At 37.2% G+C, this 26,074-nt stretch overlaps 2 protein-coding genes across 16 annotated transcripts in view; one reads left to right on the forward strand and one right to left on the reverse strand.

Annotated features, from left to right (window-relative positions):
- The first annotated feature begins 4,644 nt into the window (after positions 1-4,644).
- LOC136246411 (uncharacterized) overlaps positions 4,645-26,074 on the forward strand; it is a 68,937-nt gene continuing 47,507 nt past the window's right edge. Inside the window, exon 1 of the mRNA XM_066037800.1 lies at positions 4,645-4,727. The gene's annotated coding sequence lies outside the window, so the exon portion shown is untranslated. The remainder of the gene's footprint in view (positions 4,728-26,074) is intronic.
- LOC136246412 (uncharacterized) lies at positions 11,306-17,932 on the reverse strand. Of its 15 annotated transcripts, none has more exons than XM_066037802.1 (23): positions 17,563-17,932; positions 17,255-17,461; positions 17,134-17,205; positions 17,013-17,084; positions 16,892-16,963; positions 16,771-16,842; positions 16,645-16,716; positions 16,524-16,595; positions 16,398-16,469; positions 16,287-16,349; positions 15,921-16,234; positions 15,672-15,727; positions 13,368-13,488; positions 13,157-13,298; positions 12,945-13,093; positions 12,826-12,897; positions 12,705-12,773; positions 12,606-12,647; positions 12,485-12,550; positions 12,391-12,429; positions 12,308-12,337; positions 11,490-11,516; positions 11,306-11,436 (listed from the first exon to the last, which is right to left on the reverse strand). In XM_066037802.1, the coding sequence occupies exons 2-23, from the start codon at positions 17,274-17,276 to the stop codon at positions 11,380-11,382; spliced, it is 1,773 nt and encodes a 590-aa protein (XP_065893874.1). In that variant the 5' UTR covers positions 17,277-17,461; positions 17,563-17,932; the 3' UTR covers positions 11,306-11,379. The 15 variants fall into 15 exon arrangements, with proteins under 15 accessions (XP_065893874.1, XP_065893875.1, XP_065893873.1 ...); XM_066037803.1 differs by having other exon boundaries at positions 12,972-13,093; positions 13,347-13,488; positions 17,563-17,930; XM_066037801.1 differs by having other exon boundaries at positions 13,347-13,488; positions 17,563-17,928.

Consider the following 26,074-nt stretch of genomic DNA (forward strand, 5'->3'; position numbering starts at 1 on the left):
CAAACCATACCAGACATAGCACTTAAAATGCAGTAAGAAATTGGACTGCAGTCAGTACAAAGCTACAGGAGAATACAGTGCCAAAACGTTTGTGCTATTTTGATGTTACTTCTACTGTATAAACCTCCAACTTCCGTAAAATTCCATAAAATTTCTGCAGAGTTTCAAACTTGCACACCATTTTCATGCAATTTTCAACTTCCACAACACATTACTTCCAAGTGTTATGACACACTATTACCAAGCTCCATGCCACACTTCCACACAATTTCAATACAATTTCCAAGTTCCATGCCACACTTTCAACTTTTCCCAAATACACTTCCATATTATTTCACATGTTCTATTAGTTTAGCAGAAAAAATGAGCATTCTGTGCACTTCCTGATAGTAATGTGAAACTACACAATTTGCACTCCTTGTTGCATGCAATTCTTGATACAGTGTCACCACAGATTTGACCTTTACATTGAAAAGTCATAATTTTTGTCTTCATCTTCCTGAGGCATTATAACTATTAAATCATGACTTCATATTAAAATTTTTTAAAATCTTGGATTAGCTCATTCCTCCTAAGCTACAGTTTGATTATTTCCATTTGCCACAAATTTCTTTGAATTTATCTGACCTTGCAGTGTACATTGCCCATAGGAGGGTGACATAATGTAGACAACTTGTGATTTTATACTTTGTTGACCATGCATGCAGTTTGCACCTACACCAACAGTACAGCACATGTAAAGGTTTATAAGTACTGAATAAGGCATGGAGTTCAGTGTTTTGAGTTATAGTAATGTTACTCAAGGTAGTTCCAGATAGTGAACAAAGGTAAAATCTAACTTAAGGTTATGGTATATTTTAAAATGCGTGGGCAGAACAAATTACAGAACTTGCTCTAAACCACGCAAGGGATAAATAATTTCACCAACTGTGTTGTGGAAGTAATACATCTATTTGTACTAGTTTGCTTATGCTGCAGAACAACAACTGTTCTCGGGTGTGTGGTCCATGATAGAGCCATTGTTTTTCAAAGACGCACTGCCAAAAACCAGACCAACAGATTACTGAATCCCTCACAAGTAACTAAGCAACTAAAATATCTAGGTCCTGTGGAAGCGATATTTTAAGTTATTGTTTATGATGACGTTTTATTAAACTTTTAGTAGTTTCTTTGAGTGAAACAAGCTTTTTGAAGGCTTGTATCTCTGTCACTGGGAATAAATATGCCAAAAACGCTTCCACAGGGCCTAATAAATTTAATGTACAGCATCATCATGCCCCAGAACTGCCCATAGAGTCTACAGCTTTTGCTGCATTTGGTGGCAGAAAAACATGGCAGTGGCAGCTGATCGGTGTACGGGCAGGCTTATCCGTCTTGCTACAACAACTTGTAGTGTTCCACCTGCCTCAAACTACATTGTAGCAACATAAAAACATTAATTAGACTACAACAAGTTTGATACTGAAATTTGATTGGCTGAAAACGTGGTCTCTAAATCTCGTAGAGCCACGGTCATGTCCAATAGAGACCACGCTCTGAGGCGATACGAAACACGATAATTACGCGCCTGTAACATTGGCAACGCATGGGCATTTAAATGGCTAGTAACAGCCGTACTGAATTAGAGGGAGGTGTAATGGGCTTGTTTGTACTAATCAACACTACATTACTTGCTTACAAGCAGCTGTCAAGGCACAACAACAGCAACAATGAGTTGTAGTCCACTCGCTGAGTCCAGTACTTCGATACATAGCACGCGCTTGTAACATTGGCAACGCATGGGCGTTTAAACGGGTAGCAATATCCACGCTGAGGTCCCGCCATGTCGGGAGGTGTAGAGGGCTTGTTTCTAGTAATTAGCCATACATTTCCTATTTACAAGCAGCTGTCAACTCAAGGTACAATAACGAGTTGTGGTCTAAATAAGTTAGACGTCAAGAACCACTGGGTTCTTGACGTCTAACTATTAGCTATATATGAATGAACAACTCTGTGTTCACTTTAAACCTTTCATGCTGCTATACTTAGTAGACTTGTTTTATGGCTTTCTCAAAAAGCATCGATAGGCATTCAAAAATTTGAATGATTACCTGTGACTATACCGTAACCTTAAAGGTGCACTGAAGTTGTGAAATATACTTTAGCTATTATCAATTCTTGCTACTATGCAGTGTCACTGTGAATGTGATTTAGTCAAATTTTACTTTACTATATACAGTGTAATACATTTTACTATATTGTGGTTAGTTGACTGTAGATTAAATTGCATAATAATGCAGCGTCCTTCCTTCTACAGTTCAGTAGAGATGAAAGAAGGTTATAAAGCACTCGAGAAAACAGATTCATCCTAAGTTAAATTTCTGTAGTATCTCTGGGCTAGTCCATACATAGTAACAAATGTAGCTACAGTGTTTCACTATACCTCCCATAATTTATAAAATGAATGATGTAGTTAATTCATGTTGGCTTGGGTGCCTGGTTACCTGCTCTGGCTATATATTAGCCTGAAATATGCTTACAAAAATAATGCAAATCAATGATCAAAACTTAATAAATATTTGCAATGTTAGTTATTTGACTGCAAAGTTAGTTATCTGACATGACTGCTCTTTTAGATACCGATTGCTGCACTTAGATAATGGCATTCATAATGCTTTCAGCAATGAGGTATTTAAGAGACCTGCTAGCAAATCTTTAAAATAGAGACCTGATGTCAGAAAGACCTCAAGTTTATATGGGGCTGCTTTATTACAGTACTTTCAAGATGATACTGCCAATAATTAATTTTAATTTTTTCAATGGAAATATGAGACCAACTGTGCAAAACCTGATGGAATTCTGTTTTTGAGAGCAATGCAAGTGAAATGCATTGGGTAATACACATGCTAAAGAAAACTAACTTAATTGCTTCAGTAAACATTGAGAGAAGACATGAATTAAATCATGTATGTACGCACGTGTTGACCTGGATCCTCAAAAATGATTGATAACTTGTGATTGTTACATTGCACAGACCTCCTGTATCGCTCTTTAGGTAGCACCTCTCAACCCGCTAAATATATATATTAAAAGTGTTTCTCAATCGAATGAAAGCACTCCAGTTATGATGCTGTAAAGTTTCACCATTCATTTTCAATGTGGAGGCCTCTATTCATGGCCTTTTGATGTTTATGTTGACACATGTTTGTAGTGAAACCACAGGTCACACCCCCTCCCTCAACATGCATGATTTCAATATCTGTTATGTAAGAGGCTGTAATACATTTTAAAAAATTTTCATCAAATGAAACACTATTTGTATGAATTTGGGCTGATAGTACCTTTAATAACTTCCAAACACTCCTGCACTGATCAAACATACAATGGTATGCTCACCTTCTGCTAACAATGCATCAATAATTTCAAAAGTGCACTCACTTACTCTTCAATTCTCTTCAAGTACTTCACAGAGTTCGATACAATGACTTTAGTATAGTTCTCCATGCAATGACTTCTGGAGAAAAATAATATACAAGTTGTAACACTAGTACTGTAAATAGCAAACAATCTTACATCAGATGAAGTAGGCTCAGAAGAAGGCCTGGGCTTGCTGCTGGTGGTGGTTGTGGAAGAGTCATTAATACCACCACCACCATCATCATTATCTTCTATCACTGCTGATGTGGATGAGGAATCACTCTAGAAGTTCTTCATGAAGTGCATCGTGTTCACAGTAATGATCTTCAACTTTTTCTTGAATTACTTTATCAAGGATTGCCACCTCTTAGATGTAGTGACCTCATATCCTTGATAAACCAGTTCCTTATCTTCAGTCAATGTAAACTTTTAAAACAGGCCCAAAACTATGATATTGTCCATAATAATGTTGTTATACATCTTGTCATTCTGTTTTACATGTCCTTTCACTTGAGCCCGGGCCATCTCAATTCACAATGTAGCCACATGCCAAATATTTGACTCTGCCTACAAGTGTTAACAACTACACTATGACTGCTGTGATATAACTGGCTTATATCAAGTGAAAGACTGTCAGTGCTTTGATGTATGTATATACAGTATATATATGGCTTCATACACAGCCAAGGACAATTGTTAATATCTACAACTGCTGTGATATAACTAGCTTATATTCAAGTGAAAGACTGTGGGAACTTTAATAGGTATGACTTCATATTCAGCTTGCATGAATACATTACACTGACACTGCATTCTGATTGCCAACATTTTAACACCTTACTGGACAATACGGTAGTTATTGTACAGGCTTTACAGTTTCAGTATAGTATGGCTTCAAATAGGTCTATATAAAAGTGTGACATGTTATTTGAATGTATAATATCTGTTTTGTATAATTGTGTGTTGGAAGTGACAAATTTAAATGATTTTTTTACTCTAATTGGTAGAATCTAAATTCAGTATGTACTTGATTATAAAGTAACAGTTAAATGGTTAATTTTATAACTGCATGCATACCTGAGTGAGTAGCAAATATCTTAAAGCTAATTCTTATGGAATATACAGTGTAAACAAACATTAACAAATGAATAACATTTAATTAACAACTTGTAAATTGTAATACAATTTTTCTTAGTCAAACATAGTGATGATATTTTCCATCACATGTTGTATAGTGGTATACTGGACTACACTATTCAGTGCAGCAGAACAAGATCAACTGCGTAAGGTGCTACTTACAGCTAGGAGCTGATATTACCATAAAGGATCAAGTAAGTAACTATTGTAAATGTTTAGGTATACTCTAAACTATTACTTAGTCATGGGCCTTATGTACCAATCTGGTATTGGCTAATATAAACTTTACTATAGTGTTTTTTTGCTGGTTATAGTAGTAGTATAGTAGTAGTAGTAGTAGTCTTTCCTACACACATTAAATAATTGACTAAAATATTATAAAGTAAGGAGGTGTTCAGTAAGATAATGTACATATTTGGAATACTCAAAGGCATAACATTTTTATAAACCAACTGGTACTATACATTCATCTCCATTGTCTGTTGTGTATTTTTAACTAAAAGCATGTTTTAAAGACTGTATCATTTTGTGGTATAGTAAAATTGCACTTGAATATAAGTAGTAGAGAACTGCTGACCTTGCTAATCATATTAAATATTCAATTTATGTACAAGTAATAAACATGTACATTGTAGTACAGCACAAATGTAATGTTTAGGCATGTGGCTACATATTATGCTTTTAAAATTGAGCATTATACTTTTGGGAAGTGCTCAAAATGTACTTTGGAAAAATTAAATTATGCCCATTTTTGGCCTGTTAAATGGTGTATAATAGACCATATACTTTGATTTTCATTCTTAAATATTGCTCTATTCTTATAGCCGGTTAATATATTAGAGAATTTCATTATTCCAAGTGACTGCTTTAATAGAGTAGTGAAATTGTGTGACTGCTCTTTTGCAATTGTTGACTGTTCTATTATAGTATATCATGTAATTGTACAATTTGCAGATTTTCTCATTGTTAAAGCTTTACAATTGCTTTAAAATGCTGGTATAATGTCTGGCTCCCAAACATACCTATTCCCAAAATTATGCCTGCAACCCTTGCGATGTTCCCAGTCACAAGGGTACTACCCTGTCTTCAACTGTGAGTGATTTTTAACCTAAACCCTCGATGCATTAAGACAACAGCTGAATGATTTCCACAGGTAAATTTTGCCAGAACTGTGGATAAGGAAGCCTAAGGTGAGGCCAAAACTGTAGCTCAACATCAACTTGTTTGAATTATGTTTAAGAGTCCAGTACAGCAGGTAGAGGCAGAGAAACACAAGGAGAAATGCTTGTGATGGCACCACTGGCAAGATATGCATAAGATAATTATTTTCCCTGCCAGGTAGATAAGTGACTCAGGAAAAGTCTAACAGTGATGCTATTGTTTGTTTCCTGGTACTGCTAACCAAGCGTTGTAAAAAACTAAACCAATCTTGCTTCAGAGGAGCATAATGAAGTGTGGGTTTCGATAGCATGAAGCACTACAGTCAACAACTCCATGCTTTTTTGAGTAGAAAGTTTTAGTATTCTTGAAATGCTACAAAGTTGATAAGGAGAGCTTGGTCTTACCACCTGCACAATAGACTTTCACTTTTTTGTCTACCTTTAAAGTAACAGTTCTTGCGATTCTTTGTTTTATGTCACAATGTGACATATGCAATTAAAGATTGTGGCTTAATATATGCATTTCACTATAATTATAACAATGTATTTGATTTATTTAAAGGTGTTTTTGAACATTGCATGATGCAAGCCCCCTATATATTCAAGCAAGAGAACACCTGGTATAATTTTTTGCATACTACAGTAGGTGACTGATACATCAGGCATAATAGCACTGTAGTATAGTGGACACAATAATTATTCCTTACTTTAAGTTGTAGTCCTACTTACATGCTCTAATAGAACAGTCAGTAACTACTTTGTAAAGCTGCCAAATGTCAAATTTATATCATGGACAACAATTCTTTTCTTCTAATCATGAGGTAAAGTTAATAATGGCTAAGGTGTATTTACTGTGAACATAACAAGTTTATACTTTGAACAGCAAATATTTGAAAGCATAATAGGTTGGTACCTAGTTAAACAATGTACATTAATACAGTCACTCTCACTGTATCCCAGGGACAAAACCAGCAGCTGGCAAGGAGGGGGACACAAACAGGCTAAGTTGTAAGTGGTTGGGGAGACCCAGATTATCTTGTTAGTTGCTGTATTTTTGAATTTTGAAGCAGCAAAAAATTACCTCTTAATAGTATCTCAGTGTTGATTTTGCCATTTTTGACTTTGTAGATGGTTGTGAAGTCTTAAAAGCTGTTTAAAAGGCTATTAATGTCTTTAAAAGCAGCGCAACACAATAATTATTTTATAGGTGCTTAGTATGCACGAAGGTGTTGAGTGACAATTTTATGGCTAGTTTGACTGATTTGCTTTGATTACTGGTGAATTTGTAACAATAAATGCTAGTAAAAATGTGCATATTTTCATGCGTTATAAATTGATCTTGGCCTGACATAAAGTTCAGTATTTTAATCAAAAATATAGCTAGCTATATGGCTACTCCACAAGGTAAGGAGCGAGATTAGGCATGGGGGTTGGCGGGGGGTCATTTGCCCCAAATGTCCCATCATGGATCTGCCATTGTATTCTGTTTTGTACAACTTGGCAGATGCATCTCTAGCAACACAAATATACATATGGATAATGCAGCAACGAAAAAATTGAAATATAGGTTCAATATACAGTTATTGCACTATTGAATCTAGCCTGATGGTGTGGATTTGGTGATGAAGTTACTGTATATACCTGAAGGCAGCTATAGTTTATGCATGTATGAATATTAGTTATAGTAGTCACATTATTCTTAATATGTAAGCTATGTAGATGCTGTAGAAGAAAAGTCATCCACAATTCCTAAATAAACAAATACTCAACTACACTAGACTCTTATTGGAGACTCATAGAATATGCCATTATAATTTTGGGTAAAAATAAGTAGTAATAGGCTTCTGTCATTTGCCAGGATAATTAAGAGCATAATAGGGTGCTATTCCAGCATAATTCTAGCATATTAGGTGGATATTTCAAATTCTGGAGGTTAACTTCTGGAAATGGATTGATACTACCTAATAGAGCAGTCAGTGAAATTGCAATAGAGCACTTAAATGATTGATACATAGCTCTTTAGATAGATAATCTCTAATAGAACAGTCACTTTGTAATACTGTAGAATACTCTAATGGAGCATTTACTGATTATAATATTCCAAGATGGTTGTAAGCAATGTTGTTAAGCCACAGTAGAAGTATAATGCAAGTATAATGGAAGCATTGAAGAGCATAATTAAGGCCTGAGTCAAATATACTTTTACCTAAACTGCTTTCTGGAATTTTTCAAAATTTTCACCTATTACAGGGTGCTCCCTAAAGAGTGGTAGAGTAGTGCTGCACCACTATACCTTGTAAAATACCTTTGATGTGGTTAAAGGAATGTATACAATAAACAAAATCTAATGGCTTTGGTGTTGTTAGCAAATTGACACTTTCTGGGGAAGGCTGTGTAGGTAGTATAGGAGAGTGGCTAAGCTAAACAAGTTGGTGTTGTGCTGCTTCTAAAAATCAGGAGCCATGCATCCAGTTAAGATAGTGAGCGACTGTCTAACAAAATTTTTATGATGTAATTAAGGCGGGCTTGATGTTGTTGTGTTGTGTATCAGCTGATAACAGGCTTAAATTGTTGGGAGAATAATAACATGCTGACTGGACAGTTACAATGCACAAGAAAACACACGTAACAGTACAAGATAATATAGAAACAACACACTTAGCAACTGACGCAGCTGTAAGCTCATGCATAGTTTTGCCCAATAATTCCCTGAACCAAAAATTAGGACTGTCAAACAAGTTGTTAACATTTTGTATAAACATACTACTAGTTTGCCTTCTTGTCTAGATCCTGGTGGAGCCATTTCTAAGAAATAATGTTTCTAGTGCTTGTGACATGAATTTAAAATTTTATTTTGTGACCACAGTCATTCTTCTTGTCAGTCCCTCACAAGTGATGCTCTTCAAACCTTAGAATCGTCATAGTTCTTCATTGGTCTGATTTTTGGTTCATAGTTTAACTATTTGGCATGGGGATAACTCATACTTCTATGACAACATTTGAATTCCATGTCAATTAATGAGAAGTTAAGAATGCATAAATATTTAGTAACATTGGATTAAGAACAAGTTGATGGAATGCTACTTCTAAAAACCAGGTGCTGATGTAGTTAATACTATCCCATTCTAACCATATAGTAATCAACCATGTATATATTTGTATTATATATTCATGCTATTGTTATTATTAATTCAGCTAGACAATTAGATTTGTAATTACTGTCTCAGTAATTTAGCATATTTCATAATTCATGAATTATTTTGTAATGTGGTAATTATGTTGCTCTACACTGCTAAGGAAGCGTAACTATAACCAGCAAATTACGTACAAAAGTATATTCTCAACTGTTTTATAGTGTGTCTATCATTTTTTCTCACACGGATTGTTTAGAGAAAGCCTCGAGGATTCCTATCATTTTTGTTCTCATAAGTATGGGTGATACCCCCATTTCTACCCAAAGGATACACTATCTCTGGTATCCTAAGAGTCCTTTAATGTTGTTTTAAAGATGTTAAATGTCTATAAAACTGAAAGGGAAGACCGTTCACGAAGTATATGAATAGTCGCCATACTTGTTTTACAGACCACCGAGAAGAAACCAACTCAAAGCAAAGTTTACCTGTGCGGAAATTTAAACAGACTTCATTTCGCCTTTACTTCTTATGTGCAAGTTACTATTACCATTTATGATTTTGCTCACGTTGGTGCATACGGACAAACATACAGTAGGTAGATAGGCACACACACACACACACACACACACACACACACACACACACACACACACACACACACACACACACACACACACACACACACACACACACACACACACACACACACACACACACACACACACACACACACACACACACACACACACACACACACACACACACACACACACACACACACACACACACACACACACACACACACACACACACACACACACACACACACACACACACACACACACACACACACACACACACACACACACACACACACACACACACACACACACACACACACACACACACACACACACACACACACACACACACACACACACACACACACACACACACACACACACACACACACACACACACACACACACACACACACACACACACACACACACACACACACACACACACACACACACACACACACACACACACACACACACACACACACACACACACACACACACACACACACACACACACACACACACACACACACACACACACACACACACACACACACACACACACACACACACACACACACACACACACACACACACACACACACACACACACACACACACACACACACACACACACACACACACACACACACACACACACACACACACACACACACACACACACACACACACACACACACACACACACACACACACACACACACACACACACACACACACACACACACACACACACACACACACACACACACACACACACACACACACACACACACACACACACACACACACACACACACACACACACACACACACACACACACACACACACACACACACACACACACACACACACACACACACACACACACACACACACACACACACACACACACACACACACACACACACACACACACACACACACACACACACACACACACACACACACACACACACACACACACACACACACACACACACACACACACACACACACACACACACACACACACACACACACACACACACACACACACACACACACACACACACACACACACACACACACACACACACACACACACACACACACACACACACACACACACACACACACACACACACACACACACACACACACACACACACACACACACACACACACACACACACACACACACACACACACACACACACACACACACACACACACACACACACACACACACACACACACACACACACACACACACACACACACACACACACACACACACACACACACACACACACACACACACACACACACACACACACACACACACACACACACACACACACACACACACACACACACACACACACACACACACACACACACACACACACACACACACACACACACACACACACACACACACACACACACACACACACACACACACACACACACACACACACACACACACACACACACAGTTTTCTGAAAATAATTTCAGTAAACCAGGCGTGCACCCAACCTGGTTTAAAACATCAAAACCCCACACAGCGAAACTGGTAGTCTATGACGACCTTGTCCTTGTACGTATAACATACCGTCGTGGATTGGTTACGAGTGGATACAGCGTTCGTATCAGATTTCGTATCATCAGTCGTCTTGCTTCGTCGTGGGACCATTTCTTGGAGACGGAATTCTGTCTGGCACCGTAACAGTAGCTCTCTATCAACACCCAGTACCTCCGTCGCGGTAGTATCAAAGCATCCTTTGCCGTATCAGCAGTCCTCTATTAACACCCAGCAACACCGTCGCGGTAGTATCAAAGCATGCTGAACTTCGTCCCAGTAAAACTAGATCCCGTAAAACTAGCCATTTTCCGTATAGGTATATTAAATTTTCCGTATACTAGATATTACATTTTCCGTGCATTAAAAAGAAATAAAATGTTAGTCTGAATCTTCAAATATGGCAACCACCGGATCAGCCAAATCAACTTGGTGTACCTAGAAATATGCACCAAATAACCACTTATTTCAACAGCAAAAAATTTACTTACAAGATTTGGAGGTGTTGCATACTGACCCTAAGGAAAAATAAATAATTTAGCATATACATATAATTTTGTACAATGTCTCAAATAGCGGGCTGGATGTTTCTTTCAAGCTACTGCTAAATTCACCCAAACCGCTAGCATAAGTGGAAAATGGTTACAAAGGTACTACAATAAGGATTAACAACACGGTTGTGGCTACACTTGTACAAGGCACGTCCCATAGGCCAACTTATGATGCATATTTGTGGGCTATCAACTGCCTTCATAGTTGTAAGGTTTCCAATACCATGCAGGACGCCCAGCCACTACACCTTACTAGGTGTTCAATTTCATAAGGAAGAAAGGAGCCAAGTCCTAGCGGCTTGCTTCAATTCCTTCATGAGTTATGATGGATTACACGTTACCTTCTGTGGCTTATTTTTCACATACTGTAGACATGTACAAATTCATTATTTCACTCTATTGCTGTTTTCTAAAACTAAGGCTAAAACTTTGGACATCCCAGGCCATCGGTTTTTCTCTATATATAACCAAGAAGTTATTATAAAAAGTTTCAGAAAATTGCAAAACTAGCTGTGCTTTTGGTCACATATCAATAATGTATGGATGTAGCCAAGCTTTTACCACACAAACTCAATCTTAACATTTCAAGCAAAACGCCTTAGATTTGCTGTTGTATTGCCAAAGTATCAATCAACAAACTTTCTTCTCAAACGTTAACATGATGGTAGTGTATAAAGCAATCCCATTGAAATAACCCAATATTCAGTATGCAATGCTTATTATTTACAGTAATGACAAATTATACACAAACAACTCACCTGCTGTGATGGCAATGATTCTTCATAGTGCTACAAAATCAATAATATGTAAATGTAAGCCTAATCGACACTTTGACACTTACGTTAATGCAATGATCATTGTTATCTGGTCGTTGACTGAACTGTAATACAACCAGTTAAGGTACATCACACGGAAGATTTTGTAGGTTAATTTACCTGAAGATAGTACTGGTCTTGTGGAGGCTGTATGTTGCGAGCATAGTACGGTGAAGGTGAATAGCCCTTTGCAATGTGTAGCTAAACTAAACATATGAACTTTTATACTGTACACACATACATCTGAATAATCATCTTGCGGCAGAGGATAGTGTGTGAGGCTCTGAAAATAGATAATAGCCATCAGAAGAGGTTTTGCTATGTCATACGTAGTACGTACCTCAGAATCATAAGCTGCGTGCATCTGATCATGACCTGTACCACCACTAGCAACAGCTGGATCTTCAACCTGTAGTGGTCAAAATAAAATCACAAATGATACAGCTTAGCTGTGTACACACCTGTTCCACTTCAGTATAGGAGGATTGCAACTGGTGACCATTTTGTGGTGCATCATGATAAGCAGTTGTTACCTAAAATGTATCATCTGTTACACTATACTAATTATAAGTTAACACACAGTAGGACTTATTGACCGTGCTCTCACTGCCCAAGCTGGAGCTCCCCTCGGGGCCTCACACACTAGTGGAGTAGACACTACTCTGGGCTTCTTCAATACACTTTTCACTGTCCACCTTTGATCCAGCTCTTGAATGAAGTCTTCTAGTTCTATCAGGGAGACCATAAAATCAGCCTTGTTGTAAGAAATACCATTCATGTAATGTAACTAACCAGTAGATCGCCACGATGGTGAATGTGTTCTGTAAGAGCCTTCACCGTCATCACTCTCTTCAGTCATATAGGCTGGTATGATTTCTCTCCATCTTTTCTTTTCTTCTTTCGTCGCGCATAGCTTCTTGCGACGATCATACAACTGTTTCCACAATATTGAAATTTATTGATGCACCCAAAGAAAACTAACCGCTTTCTGCCTGCTCCTCACTTTGGTGTTCCTGTCATTGGCTTCTTTAATAGCCACCCTGTCAGGCCTCACATCAGTAACTAGCTTTCGTCTACGGGATTCGTAGTAACGATGAACTGCCTCTAATATTAATAACCAACATCTATATATGTAAATAAAGTATGTAATGTGTACTACGTTACATGACTCAAACAATATATACCAGTATGCCTTGCAAATCCCAGATTTTAAACAAAAAAACTATATGTACATGTTCCATCAATTTTTAAAGTATATACAGCAAGAGTTGCTAAAAGCTGACCAATTTAGTAATATGTAAATAAAGGGTCTAAGTACCTCATTAGCGACGAAACTTTAAAGCATACTATGCGTACCGTAGTCTCAATTAGGTGTAGTCTCATGAAGGTACAAATATCACCTGGTGACATTGCTCTTACTTCAATGCAGCCAAAATGTTGGCTGGTCAATCATAATTATAACCCCAATCATTCAGAAAATCACGATGCAGAATTTACTTAAAACAACCTTGAATTATAGAGGAAGATGATTTATTTTAAAACTTCAGTGCTGGTCACTGTAAATTTCTTTTGAAATATTTGAGCCAAAATTCTGCAGTTCTCAAGTGCAATGAAAAGACGACTTGAGTCACTTGACAATGAACAATTAGGTGAGAAAAGGCAAAATATGGAATAACGGAACGGCAGAATTACAGAATAAGCAAAACTTTGAATATCCCTACAAGGCGAAGATGAGACAACACTAAAACTATGCTCAGCAATTCTCAGGACGATCTTGAAATAGAATCACTCTAAAGTAGAAAAGTACCAATACTGACATTACGTAGTATCACTGCCTATATTACTGGTATCGGTACCAGATCCATATTGGCAATACATACTAAGGAGTGAAGACTTACCACATTTCCTACATTTTCAACCATCATTAAATAAGTTTCTAGTAGCAAATAACTTACAGTAGTTATGCAAACAAACTAATACCTTGTTACCGGGGCTCTTTTTAAACTATTGGCACACACACACACACACACACACACACACACACACACACACACACACACACACACACACACACACACACACACACACACACACACACACACACACACACACACACACACACACACACACACACACACACACACACACACACACACACACACACACACACACACACACACACACACACACACACACACACACACACACACACACACACACACACACACACACACACTCCATGTGTATTCTAATAAATGCTCCACGTCACATGGTGCTTAAAGTGCAGTTAGGTACAAAAACTTCAGTTCTTTCTGCTGTACTAGCTAATATCAGCTATCGCTCTAAGTTAATAGCCCTAATTTATTGCAGACACCTTTCTATTAACAGGTGAAAGTTAAAGCAGGATTTAACCTTCATATTTTTTTTTATTTGCTTAGAGATGGATGACTAACAGTTGAGGAAGATGATTAAGTAGAATAATTATTGAAAACACAGAATACGGCAAAATGCAATAGCAGAGTTGCAGAAAACTGAAATTTGAAATCTACCGAATCCGATCTGGCTTTATATGCTCTTCACCTCATATAATCACAAACACAAGACAACAATAGAGTAATGCTCAGCGATTTGAAGGGCAGTCTTTAACGAATCGAATAATGCTAGTAGCAAATTATCGAATAGTTATTTCAGCACTATTTCAAATGCACTTCACCATAATTTGCCACTAAAATTTAAGTTCTCTTTGCTGTACTAGCTAATACCAGCTATCACTCAACATTACCTGCCCCAATTTATTAGTGTACACCGTCTTCTACGAATATAATCTCTCAAACCCTAAAGCCACCGGGCTGCTCTTCATTTTCGTTTGCGTAAGTACGGGTCACGCCCACTTTTAGAACGGCGAGATACGCATCTACTGGGAGCCTATGAGGCCTACTACGGCGTTTTTCAGTTGTAGAACACCTGAACAGCCCACTAGGAAAGCCAATTTCGAAGCCTGTGGAGAGTTGCTGCGCCGGTTTTAAACCTCGGAAAAGAAACCACCTTCAAGCCAAAGCTCACCAGTGCGGTGGTTCACTAAAGGCTTTGTTTAGCCTTAACTTGTTGTGGATAAGCTGTTTTTACCACTGAGCTAATGGTTTGCTCACGTGGGTGCGTACAGACAAACATACATAGGTACACACACACGTTTTTCGGGAAACAAGTTCAGTAAACCAGACGCGCGCCCACAGCCGGCCTTCGGCTGGCTGTGGGCGTGCGCCTGGTTTAATTACATCAATATTTGTTGTCATTTGCTATTTCGTACCTTTCTTCTAAATCAAAATCAGCATCGAATTCTTCATATAGCTTCTTAACATCTCCCTACAAATATGATCAGTTAGCCATGATAACGGTTGCAGAAGTATCAATCCAACACAAGGTAAATAAACAAATGAAAGTTTATTAATCCACCTGCACATGGCAATGCAATCAAGTAAGATGCAGCAACTAATACTTAAGCACTTACATAAAAGCTTCTCTAATATTAACTGTTAATGAATACTGTAGTACTTACACTCAAATTGGTATCGAGACGTTCATCATTAGAGCTAGCAAGTGCTTCGTCTGGTGTGGTACCTTCCTGACCGGCAGACTGTAAGTTTGCTATCTCTTCTCTCATTGACCCAACTTCTTCTTTTAAGGCTTCTACGGTCATCCTCAATGCCTGATTGTCCATGGCAAACTTTGATAGTGCTTCCTGCTGACTTTGCATCATAGCAGCCATCTGGTCAAGTTTCCCCTCAATTGCTGAGGTCACAGGTTCACTATGCTGCTCTTGTCTAGATCTCGCATAGAATCCAACCAAATGACTGTTCCTATTATCCACACCTAGTGGTACCCAAGTAACACACAGAATAAATTTGGACTGTTGCCTTCTCACCTCGAGTCCTTGAAGTAATTTGTTGCTCTAATCTTTGAGGTGTGCCACGGTTGGCATCCATATCTATTGGAGAAGTAGTGATATGCAGAAATTAAGTCTGCGACTTCTCACCTCGGCCTTGTGGAGTCTGTGATTGAAAGCTGTGATCTGGTCCCTGAGGTGTGCCACGGTTGGCATCCATACCTAGATATAAGTAGTGATAATATTGTGTAGAAATTATGTGTGCTGACTTCTTACCTCGGCCTTGTGGAGTCTGTGATTGAATGGTCTGACCTGGATCCTGAAGTGTGCCACAGTTGGCATCCATACCTGTATATAAAGTAGTGATATGTAGAAATTACATGTGCTGACTTCTTACCTCGGCCTTGTGGAGTCTGTGATTGAAAGCTGTGATCTGGTCCCTGAGATGTGCCACGGTTGGCATCCATACCTAAATATAAGTAGTGATAATATTGTGTAGAAATTATGTGTGCTGACTTCTTACCTCGGCCTTGTGGAGTCCGTGATTGACTGGTCCGACCTGGATCCTGAGGTGTGCCACGGTTGGCATCCATACCTGTATATGAAGTAGTGATATGTAGAAATCATGTGTGCTGACTGCTTACCTCGGCCTTGTGGAGTCCGTGATTGAATGGTCCGACCTGGATCCTGAGGTGTGCCACGGTTGGCATCCATACCTGTACATGAAGTAGTGATATGTAGAAATTATGTGTGCTGACTTCTTACCTCGGCCTTGTGGAGTCTGTGATTGAACGGTCCGACCTGAACCCTGAGGTGTGCCATGGTTGGCATCCATACCTGTATATGAAGTAGTGATATGTAGAAATTATGTGTGCTGACTTCTTACCTCGGCCTTGTGGAGTTCGTGATTGAATGGTCCGACCTGAACCCTGAGGTGTGCCACGGTTGGCATCCATACCTGTATATGAAGCAGTGATATGTAGAAATTATGTGTGCTGACTTCTTACCTCGAGTATTGTAATGGGTCATTGTGTTAATTAATCAAAATGCTCGAAGAATTGACCACTGGGATTTCTGATTCCACTCTCTAGGACTAGCCAATTTCCGAGCTGGTTGGACTGTACAGCTGGCTGTTTTAGCGGTTCAAACAACTCAAGTTGTATAAATTTTCTTTGATGGCGCTTATTTCTTGTCATCCCTCTCCAATTTTCTTTCTACAACCAATTTCACGCTCACACATAACTCACGCTCACACATAACTCACGCTCACACATAACTCACGCTCACACATAACTCACGCTCACACATAACTCACGTTAGATATCTCAACAAAGTCCTCTTCGTTTCCATTTTCGGGGAATTCCAGAAGTTCTCTACTTGCGTCCTCCTCGAGATCCGAGTCTTCTGTATGCATTAACTTGTGCCGATAATACGTAGACTTGGACACTTCTTTGTGGCAGTGATCACAAAACTGTCGCTTTCTATTTCGCTTGACTCCTAGCTAGGCTTTGTGAAGACAAAGTTGTCTCGGCCATTTTATTATCGTGTCAAACCGTAATAGTTACGGATTCTTATACGATTGGCGTATCCAATGTATCACGAAATTTATTTCGTATCCGTACGTCTAGCTCGTCTCGAGAAATGGCAGGTTTCAAGTACGGAAATCGTGTCAACTCGTAACTATTAGTGAGTTTCGCTGTGCCAAATCATGAAAAATGATATATAGTGTACACATGGGTTTACGGTATCCTGTGAACTTAAATAATAGGTTTTTGGTTGTGCAATAATACATAATTAATTGATTGTAATTCTTGGATTTAGTAATTCATGAAATTTTCATAATTTTTTGATTGTGCCTTGTTAAACAAACCACTCATTATGCACACAAGTATCTTCTATAGTTTAACTGTTGTTTTTTTCTCAAAAATTCTCTAGACAAAGCCCCAAAGCTGCTCTTAATTTTTTTTGTGCACATAGGGATATGCCCCCTTTTAGCCATTGGAAGGGATAGGGTAGTTTACAACCTGCACCATTGTTTTTCAGTTGATAAATGCCTGTAAAACCTGAAGGGAAAGTAATTCACAAAGTCTGAGAAGAGTCACCACGCCTGTATTTCAGACTGCCAAAATAAAGTCACCTCAGAGCAAAGTTTACCTGTGCGGAAGTTTAATACAGACTTCATTTTGCTTTTACCTCTTATGTAAAATCTGTTTTTATCATTTAATGATTTTACTCACGCTGGTGCGTACGTACAAACATCTGTAGATAGATACATAGATAGATAGGTACACATGCACACTTTTTAGAAAACAATTTTACTAAACCAGGCATGCACCCACAGCCAGCATTCAGCCCGCTGTGGATGTGTTCCTGGTTTAATAAATCATTAACTTTGATAAAAGTTCCAAATATGGTACTGTAACAGTATTTGTGATTCATACCAACAGTTAAAATTACCATATTACACACAAAGAACTCAACAGATAAAACCAATAGAGAATATGGAAGACATAAAGTGCTCAAATGTGCACATATAAAATATTACATCTTTATTGCCAAGCAACAGATAATCAGCTCTAAAAGCTGATCAAGGGATGTGTCAGGTCAGTAGGTCATATTCTTATGAGGCACTTTTGTAAAGCCATGGTTATGCAGCATGTTATTTCTATTGGATTGTGTTTGTACTTTTATAATGAAATATTGGCACCTTCAGAAGAGCAACTAAAACAGTTTGCGTTATCATAATTCAGTGGCAGGTCTAGGATTTTTAAAAGGGAGTTTCTGAAAGTTAGTATAGTTGAATAAGGCATTTGATGACATTTCTCCAGAAAATGTTGCAATTTAGAAGCTCTAAAATCAGATTTTAGGCTACTTGTAGTTAGCAATTACAATAAATCCAATGCTTTAAACTGTACGTACTATAGCTAACTATATAGGCAATTGGTGACTATAAGCTGTAGCTTTGATTACTCTATTGGAGTAGTTACTTGACTGCTCCATTAGAGTATCTCGGTCGTTTTTAATGCAGTGGGAAATGAAAAGTGAAGTGTTACTAAGGATTTAATAGCTATAAATGGTTTCAGTTAAGTACAGCTGCATGCATTCTACTGAAATGCAGTGGTATATAGCTGTTTGATATGACAAATTGTCAGTACAACAATCTGTATGTATTTAGACTGCCACTGAGCTAAATTTAAAGGGGGTTTCTGTTGAAACCCCAGAAACCCATCTAGATCCACCACCTTAATTTGAAATATATTCTGACTGCACCTGTAATATTGGAATAAATTCATGTTATGTAAGACCAAAAGACCAAGTTTGTAATTATCATCATGGCTTCTAGATCAGCTAGAAATGGTTTAATAGTTTTAAAAGATTTCAAATATCACTTTCCTTTATAGTTAAAATAGGCTGTTTTCACTTTAAATTTTTCTCAATCTTTATTGGTTCATGGTGTGTGTGTTTGCTATGGTTTGGTTGCAAGACCACAAAATTAATGGTTCTAGAAAAAGTTAATGTAAATCAATAAGTTATGATAGGCAGTGGAATTTTGTGGTCTGTTGCTGTTGTATGTGGTGTAAACCTCCAATACTAACTCTTGACCAGCCCATGCAAAGGATTGTACAATAATAAAGTATCCCTAGTACAATGCAATGTAACCATCTGTACAAAATGACTGCAGTTACTGTTTTTTGGACTCATGGATAATAATCCATTAACTCAATAGGTGGCATGGCTACTATACAAAGTACAGTAGGGCATTGATGGGGCAAACACTTGCTACTATTCGTTTACACCATCCATGTTACATGTAATGTGCATAACAATGGCCAACAGTACACTGCATTTCTACCCCAGTCAACCCTCCAGTCTGCCAGTTTATACCATTAATTTTTAGAAAAGGTGCTTTTAAGTGTCTTGTAAGTGAAATGGAGATCTGCGGAGTTAGCTAGTATGCAAAGAATGTGCCGTATGTGCACGTACAATTTTTTTTAATATTTACCCATCCATATACATGCCTGATAACCAGAATAAAAAAGGCCATGTGGGTATATTTACAATCTCAAGATCTATACACAGTAAGTAGATTTGTACCTGTTGTGCCAGCTTAACTAATTTAAAATAATCATTTTTTTGTGAGAATACCGCAATAAGCCATTTACAGACATAGTTTTGGAATTATAGACGATATGCACACTTTATTACTCGAACGAAAAATGATCAATTTAGCGTAGACGGTGCAAAACTCAACGGTAAAGAAGTGTATGGCAAGCCAGATGACCTGCCCTTAGCTCGAGTGGTGAGTTATTGCTCGAGCCGCATTTGCTTCCAATACTTTTGTATGGGACTTCTGCTTTTAAGTTACCGTTGAGTTTTGCGCCGTCTACGCTAAATTGATCATTTTTCGTTCGAGTAATAAAGTGTGCATATCGTCTATTGGGCATCCAAGAGAATAATCAGTGGAATTTGATGGCTATCTCTTCTTAGTATGATTAAACTGAAAGTTGAACCAGAATTATTAGCTATGAATATAGACGGAAAAGTTTCTAAAAGATCAACATACACTAAGAGAACATTCAAATACTATAATGGAGCAAGTCATGCCATGTCATGTTAAAAAATCTGCTAACATTAATTGAAATTGAACACATGATTACCTCCCATTCTGAGCACTGCAAGTCACTGAGCACATTATTGTCTAAGTCTCTATTATGTACATAGATGCTCTAGTCTGCTGTAATATATAATAGGAACTTACCTAAATGCTAAATATTTGACCTCGTTGGTTTTTCATCAGAAACTTGTAAGTGTGCAGTGAGAGCAGGAAGGTCATTACCATTATCTGTTATCTCTAGTACTCTCAACAGTACAGCTAGTTATAATAGTCCAGATTAATGTAGCTATTAGGGCTGGGACGAAGCTTCGAATGCTTCGTGGGTTCGAAGGTTAAATAAACTTCGAATTATAAAAGTATCCTTCGAAGCTTCGTAGTGCACTCATAGTCTACGAAGGAATTACAAATAAACGTGGTTATCTTTATTGCAGCTGCTTATTCCTCAATGTTCGTCTCTTCGCGATCGATCTTCGTGTACCACGCCCACTTTTAAACCATCGCAGTTCAGCTTGCTACAACAGTTGCAACCTTAAAACACCTTATAAAGTGATAGATAGTCTAATGCATGGAAAATGCCATTTCTCGGTGTTTACCTGTGCATGATTGTAGTATAGCGGACACGCCCATTTGCAATCGATCGTTCGTGTCATTCAGTACTGCTGCTTTGCACTTTCCAAATGCTTACAAACTTTTAAATAGGTTTAGAAAGATAAAACTTAAGAAGGGAATGCATAAATACAAGAAAACTTGTAACTTGAAAGCTAACACCGAAGCTTCGGATGCTCGAACATTTTATTAGCGAATATTCGAAGGTAATTATAAATTTCAATATTCGTCCCAGCCCTAGTAGCTATTTATAGTCACACTTTAGTTCAACTTCTTTGATATCTTGTGAAGACCAATATCAAAGAGTCCACTACACATTTCTTCCAATTCAATGAGAATATTATCTTGGTTTCAATACACAAGGTGGCTACTATAGGAATGTAGCAATCTTGAAAACTGAAATATACATGCTCAAGATTTTATTGTTTAGGCAAGTATAGTAGAGCGGCATAGTGTGATAGTTGTGCACTTTTTGACACCATTGTGAAACTTTCCATATAAGGTGTACTCCTTGTGACATATATTTTTTGATATAGTGCCATTACATATTTGACCTTTGATGACATTCACAACATTTTTTTGCATAGAAAATTTACCGTTCTTGTCTTTATCTCCCTGAAGCATCATTTTGCACAGTTTCAAATTAAAAGTGTTGCTAAAATGATAAAAACAGATTTATTAGACATTTTCCTGCTGAATCCTGCATTGATTCTATTTTGTGGTGTGATGGAAAATGGCTACAATGAATACTTACTATACCAACTAGGAATACAACTGCACACATCTAAAGGTGACGAATTTTTCACCCTGTAGCTGCTAAATGACCAGCTTTTGGTATGATACCAACAGTTACATTTGTACTATCATAAAGTAAGAACTGTGAAGTGCGCCTTTTTTTGCATAGAAAATTTACCGTTCTTGTCTTTATCTCCCTGAGGCATCATTTTGCACAGTTTCAAATTAAAAGTGTTGCTAAAATGGACTACTCGGGTTTTACTTTAAATCAATAGGTGATTGCATTCCAAAGGTATGATCAATAATATTAGCTATAAATTACTTGCTCATTAGTAATTTACACCCCGAGGGAAAAGAATTTTTTTAAATGATCATAACTTTGTAGTAGAATGATATACTAACTTCAAACAAAAGCAAATAACAGTTCTTAGATCAACACCTTTAATTTGATATCGTGTTTTAACCGTGTAAAATAATGCCTCAGGGAGATAACGACAAAATATTAATTTTCAATGAAAAATGGCTGTAAAGGTAACCGAACGTCAAATCCATGATGGCTCTATATCAAAATAAAATGTCACAAGGAGTACTACAATTTGTGCAGAAATTTCACAATATTATTGTATCCCAAAGTGCAATGAATGCTCATTTTTTGGTGCTATGCGCTCTACTAAATTTAATGGTTCAATCTTAAATAATGGCAAAATACAAGTAGCAGTGAATGTAGGTTCTGATGAAATAACAGAAAATCATTAAAATAATGTGACTAGGGGAATATAAACACATACAGGTAAGCCTGCGTCAAACATGCCAGCATAATAAAAAGCATAATAGGTTAAAGTATATAGTGCAGGAATCTTAGGTTGGTATTTCAAACTATGGAGCTTAATACCATGAAAATATATCGATACTCCCTAGTCAGTGACAACTGCAAACTGCAATAGAGCACTCAAATGCATTGTACATAGCACCTTAGATCGATAGTCTCTAATAGAACAGTCACTTTATAGTAAAGTACTCTAATAGAGCTTTTACTGGTTAAAATGTTCATAAAAAATATGCAAGCATAATGGGAACACCTCAATTCCATGAAAATAGATCAATATACACTCCCTAATAGAGTAGTCAGTGGAAACTGCAAACTGCAATAGAGCACTTAAATAAATTGTACATAGTACCTTAGATCAATACTCTCTAAACAAAACAGTGAATTTATAATTAAAAAAACATTCACTGATGAAAAGGTACGTAACAAAATAATGTTGCTAACCTAGGAGCATAATGCAAGCATAATAGGAACACCTGAATAGCATAATAAGTGAAAAATTTTGGGAAATTCCTGAAAGCATTTTGGGCAAACATTTAAGCATATTAGACTCAGGCCTACATGCAGGGTAAATCTCGATGCTAGAACAGATTATCTGTATTATGTAACTTGGAGTTATAGCCAATTTAATACTGAATTGGCATTGAAAATTGTGTGGCTATAGCTTAGCAGGGGCGGATCCGGAGTTTGGAAAGGGGGCTGCACTTTGCTGAAAAGGTGAAGAGCAAAAAAAGGGTCACAGCAATAATAGCTGTCCTTTACCAAGTGTATATACTATACAGTATATAAAGATCCTTATTCAGATCCTTATTCATAGCTTCATAGTTAAGCTACACTGCCTCATGAATACTGTGACTGCTTTATTAGAGTGACTTGTCTATTAGAGTATCTTGATTTCGTATGCAGTTTTTTTGAAAAGGATGAAGGAAGGGGGCACGTACACCCCCCCCAATCCACCAATGCTTAGTGACATAAAAAGTTTAAACATAGGAATTTTTATGTATCCACAAGCCGTATTTTTTGCAAGATTTACAGTATTACAAATAATACTTTGCTTGAGAATGTTTCACTGCATGAAGGTATTCTAACTAACTTTGTTTTAACTACTCGTGGCTGGAAAGCTAATTAGCTGATGTTTATGATGAAATATGCTTCTTATATGCCTATAAATTACTTCTGGAGAAATTTATCAGAATGGACTCTTGAGAAATGAAACAACTAGCGCCAGTATTGGTGGGTATTAATTAAATAAATAAATAACAATAAGCAAAAGAAGAATGTGGAGATAGTACTGTAGGTTAGATACTGTGTGACAATATAAGGGAGACATTTTTCAGAAGCACTGGAAGGGGTTACCATTAGATGTGACCAGATTTGTGACCGAATTTTGGAAATCACCCATAGGGGTGCATATGAATCCTAAAATATTTGTGACTGGATTTTGGAAAGTCAGTCTTAATGTCACATTCTACAACTGGAATATTTATAATTAAAACAAGACATACAAACATCTACTAAGCTTTACAGTGATTAGATCAGTAGTGAACACCATACTAATTACATGAAATTCTGTGAAATATTCTACTAGGTGCGTAAGTGCTTTAGTGGTGACTCATATAAGTGTGGATTTCTTTGTATTTCAAATGTGACATTCAGACTGATTTTCCAAAATCGGGTCACATGTAATAATCGAATCACAAACTTTATAGTGCAAATCTACTTGTTAATGGTTGTAAGTCATTTTCAATACGTTAAATTACAAGAAAATTCTTGAAATTGTTCAAAACTGTACCATGCTCTTATTAGTAACCCACTAAACATGAAAATTCTAATTATTTCATGAGCACCCATATGGATAATTTTCCAAAATACAGTTACATTTGTGGCTGCACATTTTACATGTGTGTAAACAAAATGTTGTAACAGTTGTCTCCTTATACTGATTAAGCTGCTGTTTCTATCAAACTATAGCCAGTTACTGAAGCTACACTCATGGAAAATGTCAGACAGTTATATGCTGTGATACAAAAATTATGAAGTTTCTAATTTCAAAATATGGGTCAAATTTTGTGCAAATTCAGTCACAAATTTCAAGCATAGTAGGCCCAAGCCTATATAACCGTAAGGATAGATATGTATGAATGGATGACAAATTTGGTGCATATGTATCCAGTGTGATCCAGTATGTCTGATTACAATGGGAACAGAGAAATGTTGGTAGCATTTTTTTATCAAGAATGTATGCTTGCCATGTCTACTGCAAGCACAAAATTAACAAGGCTTGAGATTTTCACTGTAAGACATTACTTCATCCCAACTGATACCTTTTGGTATAAAACAATATGTATGATGCACTCATCACGGACTTGCCTTTTAGTATAGCGGCACAACCAAAAAATCATGCACATTTTCGTAAAACCATATAAGTTTCCACATAAATAGTACTCCTCAATTCATGTATTTTTAGATATAGTGCCATTGCTTATTTGACCTTTGGTGACCTTTATGGCAATTTTGTACAGAAAATTGATCATTTTTGTCTTTAACTCCCTGAGGCAGTAATTAACTTGTTAAAATATGGTACCAAACAAAAGATCTCATTGATAGAAACAACTTGGTTTTGATTTGAAGTCAATAAGTGAATTCATTACAAAGTTATGATCATTTTTACTAGCTGCAAAATCTGATAAATTTACCTGCCCTTGAGGTGCACATGTGAATTACCTGTGGGCAGATAATTATGCATAAATTTATCAAATTTTGCAGCTAGTAAAAATGATCATAACTTTGTAATGAATTCACCTATTGACTTCAAATAAAAACCAAGTTGTTTCTATCAACAAGATCTTTAGTTTAGAACCATGTTTTAACAAGCTAATTAATTCATCAGGGAGTTAAAGACAAAAATAATCAAATTTCTGCACAAAAATGGCCGTAAAGGTCACCAAAAGTCAACGCAGTGATGGTACTATATCTAAAAATGCATGTCATGAGGAGTACTATTTATGTGGGAAGTTTTATGAAAAAGTGCACAATATTACCAAT

Source organism: Dysidea avara, chromosome 2 (assembly GCF_963678975.1).
Source record: "Dysidea avara chromosome 2, odDysAvar1.4, whole genome shotgun sequence".
NCBI classification, from domain to species: domain Eukaryota; kingdom Metazoa; phylum Porifera; class Demospongiae; order Dictyoceratida; family Dysideidae; genus Dysidea; species Dysidea avara.